The 20,964-nt window shown below is 43.4% G+C and overlaps 1 protein-coding gene across 1 annotated transcript; it reads right to left on the bottom strand.

The window, feature by feature from the left end:
- Positions 1–8,677: 8,677 nt before the first annotated feature.
- On the bottom strand, positions 8,678–19,696 carry LOC308381733 (uncharacterized protein; the record flags this gene model as incomplete). The annotated part of the gene is made up of 5 exons (XM_080859301.1): positions 8,678–8,770; positions 11,101–11,196; positions 12,157–12,362; positions 13,085–13,390; positions 19,636–19,696. 5 exons carry the CDS (start codon positions 19,694–19,696, stop codon positions 8,678–8,680), a joined length of 762 nt encoding a protein of 253 aa, XP_080715427.1.
- Between the last annotated feature and the right edge of the window lie 1,268 nt (positions 19,697–20,964).

The raw sequence follows: 20,964 nt of genomic DNA, 5'->3' as shown, positions 1-20,964 counted from the left end.
TGACTTTCTGCATTAACCAATTGGTTTCTTCATACTTCTTCAGGAGGGTCTCTGCTTCTTCCAACACTTTCTTAAATTCATCGAGGGCCTTCTGCAGCAGTTCTTCATTCACATTCTGGTCGGCCAAACCCTCCAGTTGATCCACCAGAGCCTTCACACGATCTGCCAGAAGCTCACAGCTTCTCTTGTTTTTCTTCGCTTGCTTTAACTTCGAGTAAATGGCCAATCCTTGGCTAATGATCGCTGGAATGGCTTTCACTACGGTTAAAACAGTGGTTTCCATAGCTACATGTAAGCAGAGAGAGAGAGCGAGAAAAGATGTTTTTTGTTACAATATAAAGAAATTACACTTTTATTTTATATGTCACACTATGGAGGTTTATAACCTTAAAATAACATATCAAATTAATTATCTTGGTAGAGTTATGTTTACAGGAGACTGACTTGTGACTTCCGGTTCTTTTTAGTGAGCCAGATCATTTGGCTGAGTTTAGCAATAAGGCTCTTTCGGCTCCCAAACGGCACTTAGTTTAGTACCATTTCTGGCTTTCATAAATCAACCAAATCTAGCAATTAGTTTGACCTATGACTGGTATGAGTGCATGTTAGGGAGGGCTAGGATGTAAGAAACTCTATATAGGGTTCATACTCATTTTTACCAAAACATTTCCATTCCTTTCAGGCCAGTTTTCGTGACCATATATCCTCTGATATATCTGCTTATTCATGAAATATAGGAGGGTTGGGCACTAGAACTAGTGTCGGTGTGTAACTTCGCTATTTCACTTTTTCTCAATTGCATACACACACTTTTTGAAAGCATGACTCATTTCAAGTGAGAGGTGATCAGAGAGGCAGAGGAGTGAGAGTTAGAGGAGGAGGAGGAGGAGGAGGAGGAGGAAGAGGAAGAGCAAGAAGGAGAGCCATTATCTCTGATGAGATTCGGGCCACTGTGGTCAACCATGGTTTGACCATGCAGGAGGCTGGCCAGAGGGTTCAACCAAACATAAACCGCTTCTTAGTTGCATCCATTGTCCAGATATTCAGAAGAGAGAATAGGTATGAAACACTACTATGACAGGAAAACATTAGTTTGAATGCCTTTACAGGAGCATAGCATTTTTGTATTTAAATATTTTACATTGTACTGTATTTGTATATTTTGCAGAACTGAAAGATTATCCCGGTGTGGTGGGAGAGAGGGTGTCTTGAGGGCTGAACAGGACACTGCAATAGTCAATATGGTTCTGGAAAAAAATGCTATAACCATCAAACAAATACAAAGTGTTGTTGACTGTACTGGCCTATTTTCTATTGTTTGTTCTGTGCAAATCATTTACACATCCAGTTGTGTTTGCTATGTATAGGCTACAGCACTTTTAGAAAAAATAAAGAAATATTTTTGTTGTTACTTTATTTATGTGTTGTTTTATATTTGAGTAAAAGCACTATACAGTTATATTTTACAACAGGAGTAAGCATACAGTAACACTGAACATGAAAGGCATAATGCTCCTGATAAGGCCTTCATACTGGTGTTTTCCATTGAGCATATTAGTTTTCATTCGATGCTTAGAAATATCTACTCATATGATGGTCTGTGTGTGACATTTGAACCTAAATGACATTGTTTTGATGGCAAAGGAGCATTTTGCAGGAGATATGTAGGGTTTTGCATTTTGTGTGTGTGGTTTTGGGATTTGTGTTAAGAGTTTTGAGAAAATGAGGTATGCTTTAAAAAAATGTTTTTAAGCAATTGAGAAAAACTGTAATCTTGTCTACAGCTGGTCCACCTCTAAGCAGACAGTCTGTTTGAAATAATTTGTTAGCCATTTTGAGTGAGGCCATTCAAAGTTCTATAAAATAATCCATGTCCATCAAATAAAAAAAGGATCCTACTATAACCACGTTTTTTAACCGGCGGAAAACATGCCTTTAGCGGATTTTAGAGGTTGGATAACCGTCTGGGCCCGTCGCAACCCCTGGTCACGCCCACGGAGGTTCCCTTAACCAACACTCCCTAAACAGGAATCGGGGAGTAGTGTATAAGGTAGAACGGAATGCAGTTTATAAATGCTCTGGAAACTTTGAAATGTAACAATAACCACCATAGTAAATAACAGTTGATTCAAAAGCTGCCCATATATGGAGGCTACTGCGGTGAGTGTTCAAACGATAGGGACAAAATGAACGTATTCTCTCATTTTGCCAAGTAGTGTAAACGCCATTAATGATGTGGTTATCTAACATCTGGAGAACCAGCAGAGCACAGCATCAAAAACCGCTGTCAAGCCAAAGGCTTCGGGCTTAACAGAAGTGGAATAAACTGTAACCAAGCAAAAAACAACGTTGTCATTGTATATGACTAGCCTACATGAAGTAATAGTGGGATTTAAACAGGCTGCTTTCTTTTTTAAACATATTTGCCTCCGCCTCGTCCGTACATTTCGCCTCTCACACGCAATCTCTTCTTTAAAGAGAAGTGAACGTAATGTATACACAGTGGTGTAGTGGTCCCTTGGAGAAGTGGGTATACTCTTATTTATTTTGAAGCAGCCCATACAGCACAGGATAAACACCCTGTTTTGAGAAGTGGGGATACTCAATGCTGACTGAAAAATAAGTGGGTATACTCCGTATACCTGCGTATACCCTGGACTACAGCACTGTGTATACATATATATTTTGAAATGTGAACCATACCTGCCCGTAAACTTAACCTATATTTTACTTACAGAAAGCCTACACAAATTACCCTTAAGCACGCTTAAAAGTTCGAGGGAATTATTCTGAAAACTCCGTGCAAGACGAACGGTGGACTTACAATGTGCCTTCAATTGTTATTCATTCCCATTTAAGAACTTAATTTAATGAGATAGAGAACCAGCTATAAGGTGAATGACAGGCAAATAGAATATTTTTGAACCACAAACTGAAATATACCGGCGTTAGTGAAGATCTTGACTGAAGCACCTATTCAGAAATATACAAGTAGGCCTATTTGTGAGGCACATTTCCATTACTTTTCCAAAACGTTCTGGTTCTATTTACTTATCCAAAACTTTATCCGGCCTCGAAATTGCTATTTTAAAATTCCATGATGTTTCCCAGTTTTTTTTATTACTGTATGAACCTATTATCTATCAACACCCTTTTTATTCTTTCTGATCTGCCAGTTCAAGTTCAAATGCATACTTCATAAAAAAACTAATGGTTTGATGTAAGTAGCCTACTAAATGCTTAATAAGTGCAGCTGCACATATGTATAGCTTGCCTTACCTTGTGTCTTTGTGTTGAGTTGCTGTCTTTTGAGAGCGGATCGAAGCCTGACTTCTTCTGTTGGGGTTTTTGTTCTTCACACATAACCACTCCCTGCTCATATCAGTTTTTCAAACTTGGCCACGTCCCCTTCAGTGTCAAAACATACTAAACAGGATGCCTGCGTTGAAAGTGGGGAACATCTGAAAGTGAAAGTAAACGCCAAATCTGATTTGCAAGGACCTGCCTGGTACTGAACCCTTCCCCTCTCCCCCTAGCCTGCACACCTTCCCCTCTCCCTCCCCCATTAGCAGTGAAGAGAAGTATTAAGTATCAAATATTAAATATGCTATAGAACTACTTCTGTTATGTCATATCATCATTCAAACAAGCCCTCAAAGCCCACCTCTTAAACTGGCCTTCACCTGCTAACCTCTGCTCCCTTTCAGACCCACCTCTTCAAACTGGCCTTCACCTGCTAACCTCACCTCTGCTCCCTTTCAAACCCACCTCTTCAAACTGGCCTTCACCTGCTAACCTCTGCTCCCTTTCAGACCCTACCCTGTTTTTTTTGTTTGCTCTTTTGTGTTCTCTTCGTTTTGTTTGTCTTCACCCTATGTAAAGAGTCTTTGAGTAACTAGAAAAGAGCTATATACAATTAAAGTGTTACAATAATAATAATTATAACTCATTTTAATCAATTCAAAACATTGTCTAAAAGGAATCTTTCATGAAGTGCTTTGAAATATAGGCCTATGCTTTAAGAAACATGTGACATTAGCGTTGAAATCAAGGGAATAATGGTGTGTGTGTGTGAAGCCTATATGACACCCAGTAAAGAAACCGTAGCAGAGACATCTGGGTGTCCTCTGGGTTTTTTGTAACAAAGGAGAAACAAAATGTTATAAAATAATACATTGTGTAAGGTTAAGCAAAAATGTCTTACACGGCAAATGTAAACAAAGAAAAAGTAATAAAATACAGTAAGGGGATTTGGGTAAACATTGCGTCAATCTACACCACTGTGTACAGTGAAAGTACCACACATACTCTCTTTAGTGTGATATAATACTAATCATTTTACTGAGAAGGCTACGCTCACGCTAAGCAAGGACAGTGGAAACACACTGATTGGACAGCAAGTGATTGAGCTGTCATTCCTCAAAGTAGGCTATAGCACGACGTGTGGCACTCCTCAGCAAAAACAAAGACACAGCTTCATTTAGTTTAGAACAACATTTAATGGACCTCTTTTGTGGCATCAGGTTCACACAACGATGTCCCAACCTCACGTTAGAAAGGGTTCTAGTCGGCCACTAAACTGGACTCTCATCGATCACAGAGTTGTTTGCAAGCCAAGCTCACCGTAGAGGCTGGGCTCTACGTCTTTAAGAAGCCAGAGGACTGGCATGTTCTCTTAAATCTCTTAAATTGAGCAATTGACGATGAATGCTGAAGGTAACCTGTCTGCTTCTCCAATGTCGTTGATTACCCACACACCTCTCTGTCTGTGGTCCGGCCATCAGGTCCAGTAAAGAGCTCTTACCCACACACCTCTCCCTCTGTGAGCCGGCCATCAGGTCCAGTAAAGAGCTCTTACCCACACACCTCTCACTCTGTGAGCCGGCCATCAGGTCCAGTAAAGAGCTCTTATCCACACACCTCTCCCTCTGTGAGCCGGCCATCAGGTCCAGTAAAGAGCACACCTCTCTGTCTCTGCTGTCCACCACGTCCTGCACGACTGTAACCTCAGCCCTGGTTTCCACAACACACTATGATGAGAAATAGGGTCTCTGCCAACAGTGATTGCTGGCATGAGCTAATAACAACTTAAGCACAATGATTAGTAATGATTATCAGAAGATCAAAATGAACACATATGACGTCAGCGTTCATGGCTTTCAGTATACATATCCTACTGAAACTGAAATCAACAAGGCATTGCATGCATTCTGTCATGTTCATAGCTGCTGTCATTTCTGCAAACCACAAGGTGTCACAGTTCTGTAAAAAAAATTCAAAGTTTGTATAATTCTTTGTATAAGATTTTAAAAATACAAGTGTTCAGTCTTTCTGAAAGTGTGTTAAGATATATTTTGTTTTGAAGTTTCAGTGAACATTTTGTCACTTAGACACTTTATATTGTGTCACCGTAAATGGTACTGACTGAAACAGAAGCTTTCTTTAACAGATGGATTTTAAGTGTTGTTTGGTCTGATTATAATTTTAATTCAGATAAATAACATCCTCCTCTAGAGTCATGTGACACTCTTTATTGTCCAGTGTGTGTGGAACATCCTATTTGCCGATCATACGTTCTGTAAATATATTTATACAAGGTGCCCTTTAGCACCTACCAAGCTCACATTAATTACAGGACAATTTCAATTACACATTTTTTTACAGAACGTTTTTCAGGAAAGACTGAAATACAAAAAGATCCGTGCGGCAAAGCCGTGTTTAACGGAAGGAAGAGAGAGAGAGAGATGAGATGTGAACGCCTGATGCCAAATATGGACATGGGTCAACCTGTGAACATTTCCTGTTTACTTGCTCCCAGTTCTTCAGAAGGTGTTAAAGGTCAGAGGTATGGGTTTCACAAAGGAGGTAAGAAAGGTGTGAAACAGTCAGGAGTCGTCAGAACGAAAACGATCAGGCCATGCACTCAGAGGATGTGGCTCAGAGTTGTAGCTATTACACTGACTTTTCTAAGCCATACTATGGTTCCTCAACTCAGCTTATAGATAATGGCTTGAACAGCAGAGTCTTGTTTTAGCTTTAGTCAGACAGTATGAAACTGCATATAACATATTATTTTCTCATGCCAGCATAAAGATACATTGTGTAGCATCTAGTGATAAATGGTTCTACTTGCCAGCCCAGAACATGGAGAGAGATTCACCACTAGATGCTACACAATGTATCTTTAAGTTGGCGTGAGAAAATAATATGTTAAAACAAAAATCTGCTGTTCCATACTGTTTGACTAAAGCTAACACTTATTTATATGTATTCTTTCTGCGGTAGAATGGTAGGAATTGTGGGAATTGTAATTGTGTTCCTATGAAGTAAACTGAGACTGTGGCACCTAGGACACAGGAGACAGTGGCGCGGACACCTGGGACAGGACCAGGCAGGCTGAGACCTCTGGATGGCCTGGCCCACTAGGGCTGGCAGCGTCCGGGATGTCTTGTTCACTCAGGCTGTCGGCATCCAGGCTGCCTGATTCACTTGGTCTGGCAGCATTCGGGTTGTCGCCTCCAGACTGCCTGGCTCACTCGGGCTGTCGGCCTCCGGGCTGCCTGGTTCACCCGGTCCGGCGGCATCGGGGCTTCCTGCTTCACCAGGGCTGGCAGCAACTGGGGCGTCGGCAACTGGGCTGCCTGGTGCCTCCGGGCTGCCTGGTTTATCCGGGCTGTCGGCCTCCGGGCTGCCTGGTTCACCCGTTCCGGCGGCATCGGGGCTTCCTGCTTCACCAGGGCTGGCAGCAACTGGGGCGTCGGCAACTGGGCTGCCTGGTTCATCGGGGCTGTCGGCCTCCAGACTGCTGGGCTCACTCTGCCTGGCAGCATCTGGGGCTTCGGTCTCCGGAACTGCGGCATCCGGGTTGCTTGGTCCACTGGCTGACAACCTTTGGGCTGCCATGTTCACTTGGACTGGGGGCGTCCAGGACTGTGGCCTCTAGGCCGGGTGCATCTGGATCCCCGGATTCAGGAACGGCAGCAGCCGTCGTCGGGAGAGCAGGGTTAAGGGCAGCATATCTCTCCAGAGCAGAGGCAATGGCGGCCAGGTCATATACCCACAGCATCAATGCCTGAAAAGCCCTGAGGCTGGAGCATTCAGGGCCTTGCTTCTCCCACATCGCGGTTTCCAATGCCAAGGCCTTGCCTGAGAGCAAGATTATCATGTAGGCAATTTTCGATCGGTCTGAGGAGAGGGTGATCGGCCGGCGGCTGCACTCCAGATCGAACTTGAGGAGAAAACCTCTGCAGCCACCCGGATTGCCATCATAGAGTGGGAACTATGGGGGAGTTCCACGGGGGAGTGGAGAGAAGGTGGATGTGACACCCTAGCTCGGTCCTGTTGCAGTTGCCGGCAGTCCAGTTGTTGCTGGCGGCAAGATGGCGGTCGAGATCTTTCAGTAGCTGCACCAAGACCTGCGCGCGCTGACGCAGCCTTTCCAAAATCTGCGCCAACTTCTTGGATTCCTGTTGAGCACTACCCGCTGGGTCCATGTTGATCGGGTCGTTCTGTCAGGCTTTACTCAGGGTTTGAATCCGGGTTGCCGGATGTGGGGAACCAGCGCTTTAGCCAAGTGAGCTAGTAAGAGGACCCAATGGCAGGATGATGTTCTCAATGGTTCTTTATTGAGAAACAAGGATACTTCGACAGCGAGCACAGAACATACTCCACAAAACTCAGGAGGTAATCCAAAAAGCACAGAGGATATGAACAAGGCAAAAGGCCATAAACTAAAGGAGCTTCTAAAAAGCTAGCTATCAGGAGAAACTAAGTCCTAGCAGCAAGAGGCAAAAACTTCACAATTAGCGCAACACAAAAGCGACTTGAGAGCCGCAAGAGACACACACCTCAAACTTGAATTATTATGTACCCTGGCTAACAGAGGGAAGTGACAATCACAAAACGTGAGACAGGTGAGGGCACACAATTGTTAACAGCTGAGATCACAAATCACAACAACGACACATGTGGACAAGAATACATTAATGATGTCCTTTGGCCACCAGATGCCGCCAATGTGCCAAATCGTGGCAATCTCCGCCCGATGTCCTGACACACACACATCAACACTGAGTGAATTAGGCTGAACATATACACAAACATCAACACTGAGTGATTTAGACTGAACACGTACACAAACATCAACACTGAGTGATTTAGAATGAACACATACACAAACATCAACACTGAGTGATTTAGACTGAACACGTACACAAACATCAACACTGAGTGATTTAGACTGAATACATACACAAACATCAGCACTGAGTGATTTAGACTGAACACATAGAGACAGAAGGTAGAGATAACAACATCAGTGGGGGTGAGAGAGAAGTCAAGCTAGTGGAACAATGCAGTTCTGGAATGTTTTTGAGACATCATCTGTAAACAACTGACCCACAGCAAATTACTTATTGTAACTAGGAGGCCATTTGTGTTTTTAAAATCCAAAGATTCTCGGTCTGCAAGTTTAAGCCTTACAAAACCAGCATCTTAAATCCGCCTTAAAAACCATGGTTGCGTTACTTAAGGTGTCGGGGAGAGACGTTTACTACCTGCACAGCACTGTGTATGTGTGTTTGTGAGAGTGTGTGTGTAAATCAGGCATATCGAAACCTTGACAACAGCACTGCTCAATTCTTAATGTCCTTTGATAACGCCTTGATTCACATCTCTTTCACGGCAGCATACTGGTTGGAGAGGATGTCAGGGGATCTGCTGACGCTGTTTGTGGTCTCTGCACCATGCTGTAGATGGGGTTTGCTACAGACTGAACACATACACAAACATCAGCACTGAGTTATTTACACTGAACACGTCGCAAACATCAACTGTTAGTGATTTAGACTGAACACGTACACAAACATCAGCATTGAGTTATTTACACTGAACACGTACACAAACATCAGCACTGAGTTATTTACACTGAACACGTACACAAACATCAACACCATGGGCCCTATCTTGCCGATCAGAAACGCAAGTAGGACGGCGCCAAGCGCAAGTAGCTGTGTGGGCGGCTCTATGGCGCAGTTGCTATTTTAACGGCGGAAAAAACACACTTGCGTCCAGCGCAAGTGTCAAAAGGGTTGGTCCAAAGGAGGTTACTCAGCCATAGGTGTGGTTTGGGCGTAATATGCAATAAACCAATCCGAGCGTCATTTCACATTCCCTTTAAGAGCGAGAAGCGCATAGTCCATAGCGGCTTGTTATTTTGATGGCGGGATTACCTGGTGGAAGACCGGAGAAGTTCACAGCCGAGGAGACCGACGTGAGATTTACACACATTTTGTGGCCATATATAATTGCAAGGAAAATAAAGTATTTACCACTTGAGGAAATCATTGTGATATATCCATATCCAAGATATTTTAAAAATAAGCATACATGTAGCCTACACATTGACCCAAATGATTCAGGTTAATTGAAGCTGCGTGACATTTGATTTATTGTATGGCTTTGTAAAAAGCCGGGAGATATATATATGGGGATGCGAGAAACACTCCAAAAGTAAGCAAAGTCAAGCAAGCATGTCAAGATATTGCCGTGATTGTTTCTGCAACGGGGCACCCGAAAACGTTGCCGAAAACGCTATAATGACGTCCGGAGACGTGGGACATCCAAGCTGGAAGGTAACGCACGTTCTCGTGCCTTCACGGGAGGTGGATCTGCCTCGACCCAGGATCTGACGGCAGCAGAGGACATCGCCACGTCTACCCTCACGCCTGAGAGCGTGCAGGGATTTGGGTGCATGGAAATCGGCACCCAAGCCAGTGCACCAGCTGACCAAACCCAAGGTACATAAATAAAGTCCACATACACAGAGATGAGTTTACAAGATTTATAATAATACTGGCATTAAATAAATGCAACAAAGCCATACAATAAATCAAATGTCACGCAGCTTCAATTAACCTGAATCATTTGGGTCAATTGTGTACGCTAGATGTATGCCTAGTTTTTAAATGTCTTGGATACGGATATCACAATGATTTCCTCATGTGGTAAATACTTTATTTTCCTTGTAATTATATATGGCTTGCCAAACAATTTGTGTAAATCTCTCGTGAAGACGACAGAAGTAAAGTGTAGCCTACAGGTCCTATACTGTGCGGGCAAGCACATGCGCCCTTAAAATAGCGTTCTGAATACGCGTTACAGACTTTAGACATTGCGCCTCACATTAGACCAGCTTTTTTTTGGTCAATGGCGCACGGCGCACGGCGTTGTTTTGAAACTGCAAAATACCACTTGCGCCAGAGAAACGCCTTCTCTGTTCCGCCCCCGCCCATGTCGACGCAAGTTCATTTCGAAGCGCGCCTCTGGAGGGAAAATCGCGCTGTGCGCCGGGTGCAAGATAGGAATGATACATGCGTCGGTGACAATGTCAATTGCGCTGGGTGCAAGATAGGGCCCCATGTGTGCATGTGGTTAACCTCAGTCGAGCAAGATCACTCTCAGCCAGGTCTGTGAATGCAGGCTAGCAAGATCATTCTCAGCCAGGTCTGTGCATGCAGGCTAGCAAGATCACTCTCAGCCAGGTCTGTGCATGCAGGCTAGCAAGATCACTCTCAGCCAGGTCTGTGCATGCAGGCTAGCAAGATCACTCTCAGCCAGGTCTGTGCATGCAGGCTAGCAAGATCACTCTCAGCCAGGTCTGTGAATGCAGGCTAGCAAGATCACTCTCAGCCAGGTCTGTGCATGCAGGCTAGCAAGATCACTCTCAGCCAGGTCTGTGCATGCAGGCTAGCAAGATCACTCTCAGCCAGGTCTGTGCATGCAGGCTAGCAGGGCATTTAGCACATGCTGAGGTACTGACTGGCCTTACAGGAATCACACTTCCCCCATCACCTCCTGTCTGTGGCCATTAGTGACCTCTATGGCCCATGGGTGACAATGTGTGACCAGAATCTCTCTACTCAATCCCAGAATGTAATTTATTAGCCCTGCACTCCATGTATCATTCTTGGCATAGCCAAGTATCCTCTCTATAAAAAAGAGGACATCCTTGAGGCATTTCTAAACCTCAGAGGGCAGAACTGGATGTGTCGTGTACCTCTAAAACATATTCTCTGTATTTAAAGGTTTTACCTTCCATACCTGAGCGTGGGGGCTCTCGATATCTGAGGCTGACGGGCTAGGATGCTGCACAGTGCTGTAGATGGTCGGTGCTGAAGACTGCCGGGCTGGAGTGTTCTGTACACACACAGGCAGTGTGTGAGAGGTTTCAGAAAGAATGGTGACCAGGTAACCACACACAAAATCATGTGACGGCAGGATCATCAATTAAATGATCAAAGAAATTTGATAGCTTTCGGAAATTGTCTACTGGGAGTGTCAATCAAGTACATTTTTATTACCGTAATTGAGGCGTACTCTGTGAGTATGTCAGCCCCTCCTGTAAGAAAATGAACATGAGAAGGTCTCTGTTCTCAAAGCCCAAATATAAGTCATGTAATGTTCAAGTCATGGAATGATGAAGTCATGTAAAGTCGGTGTGAAGTGTACCTGCTTTCAACGTCTCCTCAGAATCACAGAAATAAACACTACAGGTAAACAATAGGCGACAGCAATAGAAAGAAAGTCTCTATGTACCTGCTTTCAACGTCTCCTCAGAATCACAGAAATAAACACTACAGGTAAACAATAGGCGACAGCAATAGAAAGAAAGTCTCTATGTACCTGCTTTCAACCGTCTCCAGAGACACACAGCAATGACGACTACAATAACAGCAGTTACTGTACAGGCGACAGCAATAGACAGGTAAACCCCAGGGGTGTTCTCATGGAGTGTCACTCTCTGATCTGAGGGGGAAATCAAATGTACGGTGATGAGGAGACGGGCGATGGCAAAGATGGGTCTAGGGTTAGGGTTAGGGTTAGGGTGATGAGGAGACGGGCGATGGCAAAGATGGGTCTAGGGTTAGGGTTAGGGTTAGGGTGATGAGGAGACGGGCGATGGCAAAGATGGGTCTAGGGTTAGGGTTAGGGTTAGGGTGATGAGGAGACGGGCGATGGCAAAGATGGGTCTAGGGTTAGGGTTAGGGTTAGGGTGATGAGGAGACAGGCGATGGCAAAGATGGGTCTTATTTTTGACAATGAATGCATCCTACCACAGAGTGTCTTGATTTCCCTGGTATCGATTCTCCAGCCCACTTCATTGCTATGGTTACAAATTATTACAATGCCACTTCTGACAGAGAGGGTGAGGGTGGAGTCAACGGTGGCTCCACCCTCTGGAGAGCAGGTGCTGCAGTTACAGGTTGAGGTCAGAGAGAGGTCATGACCCTTACAGGTCACATTACAGGAGTCACTGCTAGTACAGTTAGAGACAACCGACAGGACAGGGAACTCCACTGGATCTGAAACACACACACACACACACACACACACACAAACACACACACACACACACACACACACACACACACACACAAACATAGACACACACACACATGCAAACATAGACACACACACACACACACACACACACACACACACACACACACACACACACAAACATAGACACACACACACATGCAAACATAGACACACACACACACACACACACACACACACACAAACATAGACACACACACACATGCAAACATAGACACACACACACACACAAACATAGACACACACACACACATGCAAACATAGACACACACACACACACAAACATAGACACACACACACATGCAAACATAGACACACACACACAGCGTCACATTACAGGGGTCGCTAGTGGACCTCGTGGATAGCACCACCAGGACTGGAGCGGACACTGGCTCTGAACAACAAGCACATGTACAGGTACAGGTCTCACACTGGCTCTGAACTACAAGCACATATACAGGTACAAGTCTCACACTGGCTCTGAACAGCAAGCACATAAACAGGTACAGGTCTCACACTGGCTCTGAACTACAAGCACATATACAGGTACAGGTCTCTCAGAAGGGACTATACTGTAAGCATGCACATGGAGGTTCAGGGAGAAGTGTAAGCCTACAGGAACCTACATTATGGACGCCTCAGGTACAAATGGTAAAAGACACAGAAGAGTATTTGTCAAACTCACCCAGAACAGAGAGCCTGTATTCAACCACATCCTCTTTTACAGCAATTATCTCTCCTCTGTAGAGTCCACTGTCATTCTTCTGCAGGTTCTTCAGCTCCAGAGAGAAGGTCTCTTTATTAAACTCCACTCTGTCTTCATGGTTGGATATGGTAACAGTGTCTCTCTGAGGTGCATATTTCATTATTTTTTCCCGGCCAAAGTACCACTGTATGAGATCTACACTCTCCCTCTCCGGCTGCTGGTGTCCCTGGAACTCCAGAGTGACAGATCCTCCAGTGGGTCTGAACACAGACACAGGTGACCCAACTGTGAAAAGACAGGGAGGGTGTTACGCATGTTTATTGTTTTGGCACTGTATTGATCCAATTGAATTGAATGTAATATTGATTTGTCCCAACCAAACAGAACTGTTCTGATTAACAGACATTTTTAAATTATTCTACACACATTTACATTTAGTAATTTAGCAGACGCATTTATCCAAAGCGACGTAAAAGGGAAAAAACAACGAGCTTAGAGCAGTAGAGACATAGTGTTACAACAAATATTATTTTTCATAAAGAATGTGCAGGAATGTCACTGCTGTAAGTGCAAGTTAAGTACTAGTAGAGGTGCAAGTTAGGTGCAAGTTAAGTGCTAGCAGAAGTACAAGTTAGTAATGTAGATCTTAAGAGTTGGGTCTTTACACACTGGGGACACTATGTGTACATGTATATATCTCATGTATATTACTGAATTTCAGTCAAATCAGCAGAAAATAAGAGTATTATTTCTACCTGTGTGATGAACAAAGACCACTTGAACCAGCAAAGACAAAGTCCTAGTTGATTTCATGTTTCTGTGCTTCAGACTGCATCCTGTGTAGAACAGAGATAAACTTCACTTCAGTGTGTGGGTCTGATTTCCTTCCTGTAACACGTTCTGAAACAGAGAGTAAAAAGAAAGTAAAAACCCTCTTGAAAAATGTATTGACGTTCACACATTCAAGTCAATATTTTAAATGTTTAGAACATATTTCAAACTATTCACAATATTTTTACTCTCCTGCAAGTTACGTATGCCATCTCAGTCACCTTATTAATGTGCACAAGACAAAAATGTTACTGTATTTATTTGCAACGTACCTCAGGGGGAGTATTTATTAATAATAATAATAATGCATTTTATTGGTATAGCACACTTTCACATACAAAGATGTTTCAAGGTGCTTAGTTGTCCTCCATACCACTGCACTTTGTTGTGATCCTCATCTTTTTAGCTTATTGTGTTGTTGTGTTGTTATACGTATGTTGTCCCTCGTGGCACCAACAGGAGCAGCGTTCCACATTTCGTTGAATGCAAATACAATGACAATAAAGGCTTTTCAATGTTGTTGTTTTTATTTTTATTATTATTATTATTCACTTACAGTTAAATTTAAGTAATGCTGAAAGATATACTGTACATTAAATGTTGAACTATACCAGAGAGAGAGATGGAGAGAGAGAGATGAGAGAGAGAGCAAGAGAGAGAGAAAACATGTTAACCACACTTTGTGGGCAGCACAGGAAAAGCACATGCTGCTGTAGTATGCAGTATGCAGCACCTGGTCGAACAGGAAGGGGACTGTGCTTAGTAACCATCCTTCAGAGTGCAGACACTTCTCACCCACACACACAGACACAACTCTATAAGTCTAGCCAAGTTTTGAGAACTACCTCTGTGTGCAACAGACTAGGCCTTTAAGGGAACTGCCCAAACAACTTCACAATAAGCAAACACAGGATAAAAACACAGTTCACCATACACACAGAATCAGAACTATACACTCATTATCAGAACCATACACACAGAATCAGAACTATACACTCATTATCAGAACCATACACACGGAATCAGAACTATACACACAGAATCAGAACCATACACACGGAATCAGAACCATACATACACAATCAGAACCATACACACAGAATCAGAACTATACACACAGAATCAGAACCATACACACACAATCAGAACTATACACACAGAATCAGAACCATACACACAGAATCAGAACCATACACACAGAATTAGACCTACAGTATACACACAGAATCAGAACTATACACACAGAATCATAACCATACACACAGAATCAGAACTATACACACAGAACCAGAACTGCAGTGAGCTAAGGCCTCTTCATGTTATCCCATCTTCTGCACTCTCAGGGATCTCACCAATGGGCAAACAGGAGCAATGATGATGCTGATGCTGCGATATGAGTCATAAAGGAGGCGGTCATACGGACTTCTGTTTCAGGCGCAGGGTGTGCAGTCCTTCCACTGTCCACTAGAGGGCAGAATGACTGTGATCCATGACCTGACTCCCCCTGTCAAACACCACGTTCATACCAGAGTAAGCCTTTGCCCCGTTCTGAATGCCTTTTTTGGCCAACCAAATGTATACACAGGAAGAGGCATCAGTGTGATTAAAGTGAGGGCAGCTGCGTAGAGGGGCCCCTCTCAGATGAGTAGAGGGGCCCTCCCATACATCAGCCAGGCCCAGCGAAAGACGTGGCCAGCAGCTAACATTTGATAAATATTAACAAAAACTGACAGACGCCTGCCAGTATACTCCAGTTCATATTTATTACATATAATTACACTGAAGCAGGATAGGGCATAATAACAAAGACTGAACTAAAACTACAATAAACTTCAGCGTGCAGAGAGCAAGGGGAAGTTCAGGGTTCAGTCCTGTGTGACATCTCAGAAAGTTAATCAGTGGTGTCAAACTCAAATACACAGAGGGCCAGACATATTCAATATATATATATATATATATATATATTTTAAATAAACATCAGTTGTTTCGTTTCATAGTGCCATTTTAAATTGTATTCTTACATTACAGCCACATCATCTCGGCACACAAGACAAACAGGTTTTCCCTTTACTTCAGTAAACATATATTCTACCTCCCACCTCTCTTGAAAACACCTGTCAGGGCAATTTTTTGGGGGGGGAGAGGCAGGCCGCAAGCTAAACTTTGACTCCAGGTGATGAGGCTGCAGACAGTGGGGCAAGGGCTCACGGGCCTTAATTGACGTAGGCCACCAACACGGTGGAAGTGCATTGTGGGACTTGAAGTATTAGTGGTGCATGCGACATACCGGCAGCCGCGGCAGCCCAGCTCTGATAGACTTTGCATATTATCTTGCCGGCCAAATAAAATGACACAGGGCTGGAACTTTCTGCAACATTCTGAGGATCGGGCGGGCCGGATTTAATCGCTTGGCGGCCCGAATCTGGCCCGCGGGCCTTGAGTTTAACTCGTTAAATAAACAGACATTTTCTGTCATGTCTCTGTATTCCAGAGAAAAAGGAGAAATCTGTTGAGAACCAGATTTGGACCAGGATGCGATTAGAATGTGTAGAGCAGCAGAGACAGTGAAAACGCAAGCTAAGGAAAATGTTCAGTGAGAGCTGCAACGTGGATGCAGTCATGCGGGATGCACACAGAGCAGTCAAGATGAGGAGTGGCTCCGACGCAAAAAATGAAACTAAACAGGTACAAAAACGACCAGGGAAAGAAATGCAGACGATGTGGCACGCCACATCCTCCTAAAAGATGTCCAACATACGATAAAGTATATCACAACTGTAATAAAAAGAACCTTTATTCACGAAATTGTAACAATCAAGTAGAGCTGCGCAAAGTCCATTGAGTGGATGAGATTGACTCTATGGAAGAAATTCTATGTGGATGTAGTAACAGGTTATTCTCAGTTAGGCCCATGACCATCAATCAACCAATCGTTTACCCTTCCCATCAGCTAGATAGCGCATACGCAGTGTAAGACTAGACGTGAACTGATGAAGTCGCATGGTTCCTGTTGTAAGCCTGTTGCATTCCAAAGTAATAGATAAAGAACATTCTCTTCAAGTTACCTCACGGTGTGTTTATTGATGAACCCACACTACAATCAAAACAATGCTGAAGGTTAGTTTTTGGCATACTGAGTCCATTATCAGTTGATATTTACTAGCTTAATCATAATCTTCACTTTATCTTACTGAAGTACTATAACATAGCACATCATAGATGTAGAGCATGCTGAATCCCATCTCTGTTCATATTTACTTACTTAATAATAATCCTCACTTTACCTTACTAAATAACTATAACAGATCTACAACAAGGACACCAGAGCATAATTTTTCTTCATTTAGCTCTATGGAGAATAGATGTGATTCTGTTCACACATTGGTGTCGGCGGTGGGTGGAGAGTCTGTTGGGACAAACTGCACAGGGTGCAAAGCAGATATAAGAAAAATAAGAGCTATTACAATGCAAACTAATTTGAGATGGATAAGTGAAACTACGAGTTTTTTTTGGTTTGATTTCTTACATCTTAAATAATTGACATGTATGCATTTATTATTCATTTTATCCAAAGTTACTAACAGTTCTTATGTACATTTACATCAGTTTGTGCTCATTCTGTCAAATTCAGACACACACACACACACACACACACACACACACACACACACACACACACACACACACACACACACACACACACACAGTTGAAGTACCTGCTCAGTGTCTCCTCGTTCCAGCCTCTTCACCCACCAGTAGAGGGCAGCACTGCACAGAGCCACAATCAGAGCACCTCCAGCCATTCTGATCCATGAAGACACTGGTCCAGGAACAGATGGAGCCTGATCTTTACCTGCAATTCCAAATCATTACTAGCATTGTCTTCTGTAAAATGATGAACAAAAGTAAAAGTCTCCCCTCTCTCTGGACCAATTCCATCATCTCTCTGTGAACTCCATAGTGAGCTCTATGCATTGTGCAGTGATTGATTCAATACAATTAATGAATGTTTTACCAGTTCTACCACAGAGTGCTGTGATGCCCATAGTAGCATTTCGCCAGCTGACTGGGTTGCTGTGGTTACAGGTGATGACATCAGCCCCAAAAGAGAGGGTGAGGGTGGAGTCATTGGAATGTCCTTCCTCTGAAGAGCAGGTGCTGCAGTCACAGGTGGAGGTCAGAGAGAGGTCACGACCTCTACAGGTCACCGTCACATTACAGGAGTCACAGCTGGACCAGTTAGAGACCACGGACAGGACAGGGGACTCCACTGGATCTGAAACACACACGACCCCCCCCCCCCCCCCCCCCCCCCCCCCCCCCCACACACACACACACAAAACCAGCTCAAAAGTCACATTTTGCACCTTATGATAGAGAATGCTACTTGAAACTTATGCTGCGCATCAGGGTCCTGTCCGTCTTGTTGGATTATATTTTTCCACACTTACCTGCGGACTCTACGTACATTATCCCTTCCATATTAAAATGTTTAAAATGTAATATATCATCAGTAGGCTAACACTCACCCAGAACAGAGAGCCTGTATTTAGCCATAGCATACGTTTTTCCAACAATGATCTCTCCTCTGTCCACTGTCATTCTTCTGCAGGTTCTTCAGCTCCAGTGAGAAGGTCTCTTTATTAAACTCCACTCTGTCTTCATGGGTGAATACGGTAACAGTGTCTCTCAGACGTCCATATTTCATTAATTTTTTCTAGTCAAAGTACCACAGTAATATACCTACACTCTTCTTCTCCAGTTGCTGGTGGAACTCCAGAGTGACAGATCCTCCAGTGGGTCTGAACATAGACACAGGTGACCCAACTGTGAAAAGATAGCGAGGATGTTACATAAATAATACGTTAGTAATCTAATAAAGATTGTGTTGATCTTTTTAGACCACAGTAGATTTAATGTACTTTGGTGTCTGCAAATGAGATGATCTCCCCTACCAACACTTATAGAATAGATACCATTCAAATTTGCGCTGTCATCATGACTTCTGTGCAGTGGCCACGTGACCTTCCCCTACCAACACTGATACAAAAAACACACACAGAACACCAGGTGGCTTTCACCCATTGGAGCCTGTTCATCATGTTCTCTGCACTGCTCCTGGGGGGTCCTTGAGAAAGGATGGTCCAGGATGGGAAAATGTAGATAATAAATTCACTGCGACCTCAGGGCTGCCTGCGTGTTTGTGTGTGTGTGTCCTGTGTCGCCTCCATATATGCATGTGTGTGTTCCAGGGTGTCGTGTGTGCTATTAAAAACAGTATCAGTCACATGATGACTTTACTCTCCCACAGGCTGCAACAGGTCCCCATTCCTTAAACTGGGTTCTGCTGAAGGTCTCCTCCTCTCCCTGCCGTCATCAGTGTCACATGTGTGTGACTCTCTAGGGTGTGAAGTGCCTTGGGACGATGTCCAATGTCAAGACCACTTTATTATTACTATATTCTAACTAAAGTATTTCAGTTACCAGTTACAGAGACAACACACTATATACAACACACTATCTCCAATGCCAATATATGTAAAATATTTATCTATTTTCTCTACTTTTGTTTATGAAGCCAAAACTCCTTGCAGGAACTGACACCTGATATTGAAAAAAGATTCTTGGGGTGAATGTGGAAGACATTCCCTTTTATTATGACCCAAAGACAGAGCTGAGTCCTGACGGAGGACATTCACCTGTGTCAAGGAAGAATGGTAGAAGCAGGTGGGAAAGCAAGCAGACCAGGTCTACATACATACTCACAGATGGAGGGAAAATCCAAACTCTAGCAGATAAGAAACAACCTGTAACCTGTTTGGACTCCAGCCAGAAGAAGCATCACAGCAGAGAGACACATCTGCATTTTGCTGAGTGAGAATGCAGCCACAGGAACAAAAAACAGGAAACAGTGAATGGCCCACTCAATGACACCGAATGAGTCAGGGATACAGGACATCACCACCCCTGTAGTCAAAAGACCTTCCCCCTAATATATGTCAAAAAAGTTTTTAAAAAAATACACAATAACTCAAGAAAACCTGCTGCAGAGAGGTATCACCTACCAGTAGGACAGTAACCCAAGGCACAAGGCTAAAGCAACACTGGAGTTGCTCAGTAACAGTAAAGTGAACACTCACCTGTGGCAAGGAGGAATGGTAGAAGCAGGGGGGGAAAGCAAACAGACCAGGTCTACGGACAGCATCACAGATGTAGGGAAAGTCCAAACTCTAGCAGATATTTAAGAAACGGTTCTAACCTGTTTGGACTCCAGCCAGAAGAAGCATCACAGCAGAGAGACACATCTCCATTTTGCCGAGTGAGAGTGACAGGGAAACATGCGAGTACAGTGAACACAGGAAATGTCCAAGGCACAGAGATGACACCCCCCCCCCCCCCCCCCGATCAAATACCCTTCCTGTACTAGGTGCCAAAACTAAAAACCACACAGACATGACAATGTTCAGCAGATGACTTTGAAGTCTGTCTTTGTCATGTTTTATTCTTCAGAAAGGAAAACAAAATCATTAATATCCTTAATAAACAAAAAATCTTTCCATCCATCCATACTATATTCTAACATTAGAAAGGAGTAGAAAGAGCATAAGAGGTTTGACTTGAAGGGCAGTATATTTAAGCAATATAGCACGAGTGGGTGTGGGGTAGGTAAGGGATAATCCCACGAGTGGTGTTCGGCCGTAGCCACCGAGGCCGGTGTTTATAAAACAATTCTATAGTCAACCAATTCACATTTAAACACGAAGTTATTGATTAAAAAAACATTTATTTTGCCATTGTTTCTCCGCAACAAAAAATAGTTCCACTGTCAACATCTTGGTTTGGAATTATACAATTTTTGAATTAACGGTTATCATCAATGGGAATGCGAATTCGAGTGTTTTATCGCAGAGTGATTTATTCTTAGCTGTGAAAAGTCCCCGTTGATATGTTGACGGATAATCTATAGCATGGAACGTCTCTCGTCCAATCAGAAACAGCTAAATAGCCCAATTGTGTGTATCACTATC

Source organism: Sprattus sprattus, assembly GCF_963457725.1.
Source record: "Sprattus sprattus genome assembly, chromosome: 20".
Lineage (NCBI taxonomy): Eukaryota > Metazoa > Chordata > Actinopteri > Clupeiformes > Clupeidae > Sprattus > Sprattus sprattus.
This window is presented reverse-complemented; position numbering and strand designations above follow the sequence as displayed.